Source organism: Pteropus vampyrus, unplaced genomic scaffold, assembly GCF_000151845.1.
Source record: "Pteropus vampyrus isolate Shadow unplaced genomic scaffold, Pvam_2.0 Scaffold321, whole genome shotgun sequence".
In the NCBI taxonomy this organism is placed as follows: Eukaryota; Metazoa; Chordata; class Mammalia; order Chiroptera; family Pteropodidae; genus Pteropus; species Pteropus vampyrus.
In genome coordinates, this window is record NW_011889102.1 from 1,363,995 (window position 1) to 1,369,297 (window position 5,303).

General features: G+C 44.2%; 1 protein-coding gene across 1 annotated transcript in view; it reads left to right on the forward strand.

The window, feature by feature from the left end:
- NAV2 (neuron navigator 2) overlaps nucleotides 1-3,723 on the forward strand; it is a 388,116-nt gene extending 384,393 nt beyond the window's left edge. The window contains exon 39 of the mRNA XM_023521874.1: nucleotides 300-3,723. Within this exon, the coding sequence (XP_023377642.1) occupies nucleotides 300-425 (126 nt within the window). The 3' untranslated portion in view covers nucleotides 426-3,723. The remainder of the gene's footprint in view (nucleotides 1-299) is intronic.
- The last annotated feature ends 1,580 nt before the right edge of the window (nucleotides 3,724-5,303 follow it).

Genomic DNA, 5,303 nt, shown 5'->3' on the forward strand with positions numbered 1-5,303 from the left:
TTAACTCAGTGCACACCATAACGTTTTAGGGCAGGTTCAGTTATCATTCACATTTGACCAGTGAAGAAACTGACGCGCAAAGAGTTTAAATAACTTGTCCAAAGTCATGCAGCTAGTAAGTGGTAGAGCCGGGACTTGAACCCTGGAAGCCTGGCCCAGAGTCCATACTCTTATCCACTGCCTCGGCTGTAGGTTGCAGTTCCAAGGTGAGTCCAGAGGAGGAGGTGTGACCTTCAAAGAGGCCAGGGTTGAGTGCAGACTGGACTGAAAGCTGCTCATGCTCTCTGCTCTTTCCCCAGATGAACATGCTGATGAGGCTGCAGGAAGCAGCCAACTACTCCAGCCCCCAGAGCTATGACAGCGACTCGAACAGCAACAGCCATCACGACGACATCCTGGACTCCTCTCTGGAGTCCACTCTGTGACGGGCCTGGCCATGGAGCCTGCCCACCTCTTTTCCTCACCCCACTCCACCTACATCCTCCGCACCATCCTGAAGATGCCCTCCTGAGCCAGCCCCCGGCTGCAGCGTGAGAGCTGCAGGAATACCAAGACCCCTCGTCCTCCAGCCTTGACCTGGGTGCAGGCATCCTGGGCCGGCCGCCTTGGGACTGCTTCCTTCCACAATGAGAACTGCACTATCTTCGCTTTTATTTTAATTATTGTTTTGCCTTGTTGCTGTGACCTCCCTAAGACACTGAAGATACTTCTTGGGAAAGGATCATCACCGTGGAAAACAAAAAGGGTTTTAAAAATTAAAAAAACTCTCAAAGCTCTGAAACCAAACGGCATCCTGCCATGAGCTGCCCAGAGACAGAAGGGACTGGAGCAAAGTTGGAAATGCAGCAGCACAGCTTCCCCTCAGCACAGACCCTCCAGCACCCCAGTAGCCACACCAGCCTGCCCTTCCACCCAGCCCGCCACGGAGAACTGGTGCTAACTAGGGCGCTTGCTTTGGTCACACAACAAATGACAGAGCTACAACGCAGGGAACCTTAGGAAAAACAACTCGTGCTTTCTATTCTGTTTTGTTTTTCAAATGGTGCTCTCCTTATCCGAGAAGTATTTTGCCTGTTCCAAGTCAACCAACACACCTTGCAGATACGTCAGCCTCCGACTAATCCACGAGCGTGAGTGAAAGAGTGAGAATGTGCCCGAGCCGATGTGCTGCAATGCAGAACAGCATGTGTCTGTTTCCTCCTTATATGTAAATGATCAGGTTTTTTTTTTATTATTATTATTGTTCTTCCTGCAAACACTGTGTACAGTGAGAATTGGTCTACTTTGGAGAACTGATAACCCCTTTGAAAATGAAGTTGAGTTTCTCCCTTTCTGACTCTTTAATTTCTGAAGATTTTTCTCCCTCCCCTCTTGGTTGGAATCAATCCTTTGGTGAGAGGAAGAACCGCAGGAGCTGAGTTTTGGTTTGGTCCTGCTGAGCATCGGTTTTCAGCTGTCCGTCCTCACCGCTGTGCACACCCGCCGCCTCCTGCTGGGGCCGGCTGCGTCCTGTAAAGTCCACCGGGACCCAACCCCAACATGCGGGCGAGCTGGAACCTTGCCTTTCCTTCTCGTCCTCAAGGCTTTAGATCGCACGTCGACACCTCAAGCGTGCCAGCCCCAGCCTCAGGTGGGGTGGTGAGGTCACCTCATGAAAGACTTTCCTCAGAACCAACGTGACACAAGTCAACACGTCGGGGGGCGGCCGCCCCCTTCCGGAAGCTCCGGCCTCCGTCTGACGAGCCTTGCCTGACCTCTTCGGTGCTGGCCTTCCCGAAGCGATGCCTTACTGGTTTTGTACCAACCGTGTTCATTTTTGAGTGTCGTGCCTGCCTCGGGTCCGTTTTTGTTTTTTTTTTTTTCCCCCATCAGAGCAAACAGGGCTAACGTCATCTACTCATTAGGAGAACTCAAGTTGCTGTGACTTTTTTCTCATCCAAAAGACTCATTTGTGTGGATGTATGAGACCATGGGAAAAAAGAAAAAGGGAAAAAAAAAATCCATATTTTAGGTTCTTATCAGTCTCCAGCTAAAACCCTGACTGGACTATAATCTGTCTTGTGCAGGAAAAGGCAAAAGTTTCTAAAAGTCTACATGACATTGTTGATACATGCCGTGCTATTCTGTGTCTTCAACATACTGATATTTTCTTTACAGAGTATGGTAAATCTTTGAGTTGTCTGTTTCTGTTTTATAAAGAGGATCTTTATGTGACCCCAGTGGGGGAATATCTGTTAACGATCAGGGTTTTTATTCCATCTTTACATTTCTATTTCTGAAGGTCCATCTCTATATTTTTTCTTATTACCACAAGAGCTTGACCTGAAACTGCTCACATTACATTGGATGACACCATTTTCTTCGTCCTTGAAAAAGAAAACGGGAATTTGTCCCACTAACTGGTGAATGGAAGACCTCTCAACACCGTCCCTGCTTTGATCTCAATAAACTTGGACTCTATTCTTCTAAGCCTTCATTAGTCATCTGGGTGTGTGAGTGTGTCTTGTTCTGTTTTGTTTTTCATAAAATTTTTAAACCATATATTTAGCCTGTGACCACGGGCCGAACCCTGAGCCTTCTGGTAGACCTTAGAATGGTCCTTCTCAACTATCTCCCAATGCTGACCTTACACTCGTACTGTGAATTTGGGAGGAGGTAAAAATTCTCCTCGTGGGCAGTTTTCCCAGTCACCTTGTGAGTAGACACCTGTCTACAATATTGTTCGAAACTTTTTTTTTTTATGACACCCTTTCTTTCTCTTCTCCCCTCTCCCACAGACTTCCCTCCCACTGGATCCAGGCTCAGAACCGAGACCTCTGTCCCTGGTGTTACCCGACTAGTGAACGGTGATTTCAAGTAGCATAGTCCTTTTATGATTCACAACTCAGTGACCTTCCTAAAGTTTCGGGAAGCAGGGTTGTCTGATATGCACATTTCTTCTCTTGGTCATATTTTACTTTAGTGTCTCTCACCTTTAAAAAAGTGACTTTACTCATTTAGGGCTCTGTCCGAAATGCTTCCATTTTGCCTTTTTCTACAGTTAGGCTAATTTTGAAATGTATGAAATTCTATGCAACATTTATGTTGAGTTACCAATGGAAGCCAAAAGTTTCCCAAACTGCCAAGAATTATACAGGCCATAAATGAGACGGGAATACCTTTTAATTTAAGGTTGAGGGTGGGGTACAGGGTGGGACAAGAAAAAAGATTTGCCTAGACTTTTGTTGTATCTTGGGAACATTTTTTATTTTAGTTGTTGATGCTCTAAATTTCCAAATTCTGTATATTCAAATTTGATCATGGCGAATCTTCTTCAAAAAAGTAATAATAATCCGACTTTGTGGATATTAAACGGAAGGTTTGCTGTTTGATCTAGTTGTTACCAGTGGAGCAGTTTATGAAATATGTTCTATAAGATGTACATTTTTTCATTGTAACATAGAAATTGTAAATAATTGATTAAAAGTGCTGCATTTTGATGAATTTTTTCTAGCCATTTTTAAAGAGAAAACTAGGAATTGAGTATTTTGTGTACGGTATGTTTCCATCCTCCCTCCCCTTCTTCCTTCCCTCCCTCTCTCCCTATTTAATTTTCATTCGTCATGAGGTTTTTGGATTTGCCAGTGATCTGCTGGAGATCATGTCCCACATCATAGAGAATAAAGCTGATTGTACCAGTCTTAAATTATTCATGATTCAATAAAATTGATGCTTATTTATTCAGATTAGTGGTTTGGCATTTATGTGCTAGAGCAAGTCCTTGTCAGAGTTCAATTTCAATGCCACGAGGAAGTCATTCTTACTCGGATGCAACAAACGCAGAGAGAGTCCAAAACATTTGCAAACCCATCTTTGCCACCATATCCTCAACATCCTACCTCCTCTCAGTTTCTCATCTCAGTGACTGCTGCTCACGTGGATCTTGTGGAAATGTGGGTTCTGATTTAGTAGGTTCAGGGTGGGGCCTGAAATTCTCACTTTCTAACAATCTCCTAGGCTGTGGGCCCCAGACTGCCTGTGAGTAGCAAGCGATGTCGGTATCCAGCATCCCCCCACCCCACGTCAACCCTTTGTCAACAGAAAGACTTTTAATGTATTGAATACCTACTAATTGCCAAATGCTATCCCAGATTCCCCAATATAATCTGTAAAATGACCTCGAAGAGGTAAATATTCCCATTTTACAGATTAAAAAAGAGCAGGCTCAGAGAAAACAACTTACTGAGGATCCTGTAAGCCAAGAGGTGAGGGTTGGAGTTTCAGCCTCACCTCCAGACCCAAATCCTGCCTCACTGGACTGCCTCGAATCTTAGGAGCCCCGTTCCACGTTGCAGCTGACATCCACAGCAGAGTATAGGCAGTGGGAGATGACCTCATATCTCGGCATTCACTTCTAACAGCAGCAACAAAAATTTTAAAAGCAAGGTTTGAAGTGAGACCTGTGGGTTTGCTGTGAAATTGATCCTACACAGCTGGCTCAACTGCTAATGATGTGAAATATCTAACTCATAATGCACAACAATGGCCTACGGGGTGTGGAGAGATGAAGGAGCCAGATGTTCAGCATTGGCAGTTTGCAATGCCTGTCCAAAAAAAATGAAGGGGAGCTGGTGCAGTGGTTTAGCAAGTAGATATCCCCAATTTCCAAGATTTCCCGTGTCATATTCTACTGCACTGCTTCACAGAATATTCTGATGATATCTAAGGAATATGATCCACATATGTGGAAAGCATAATGGGCCAGAGGACTTTTAAAAGAAAGAAAGAGTGGGAACTGTGCACTTAAATACTTAATGTGTGCCAGAGACTGTAGTGAGAATTTCACCTTCTCACATAATCACAGCACCTTGAAGAGGTGGACATTATTCTCCATTTTACAGGGAGAAAACCTAGATGAGTAATGTTAAATAACTTATGTATTTAACCACTAATCTGTAGGAATAGAATTCTCAGTTTACCCGATTCTAAAACCCACGCCCATTCTGCCACATGACAGCACCACCATCACCTTAGGCTGGACCTTGAGGGAAAAGTACACATCCCTTCTGCATTAGTTGTGTAACCAATTACCAATTATTACTGTGTAACAAATTACCCCCAAAACTTAGCAGCTTAAAGCAACAAGTATTTTCTCATTTGGTATGGATCAGGGGTCCAGATGTGTCTAAGCTGGGTCCTCCGGCTCAGGGCTTCTCACAAAGCTACATCAACACGCCTTAAATATTTACAAGGAATGTTTGAAAGCAAGAAGTATATAAAACATTTAATGGTAAAATATTGCACATTTTCTTTTTCACATTGGG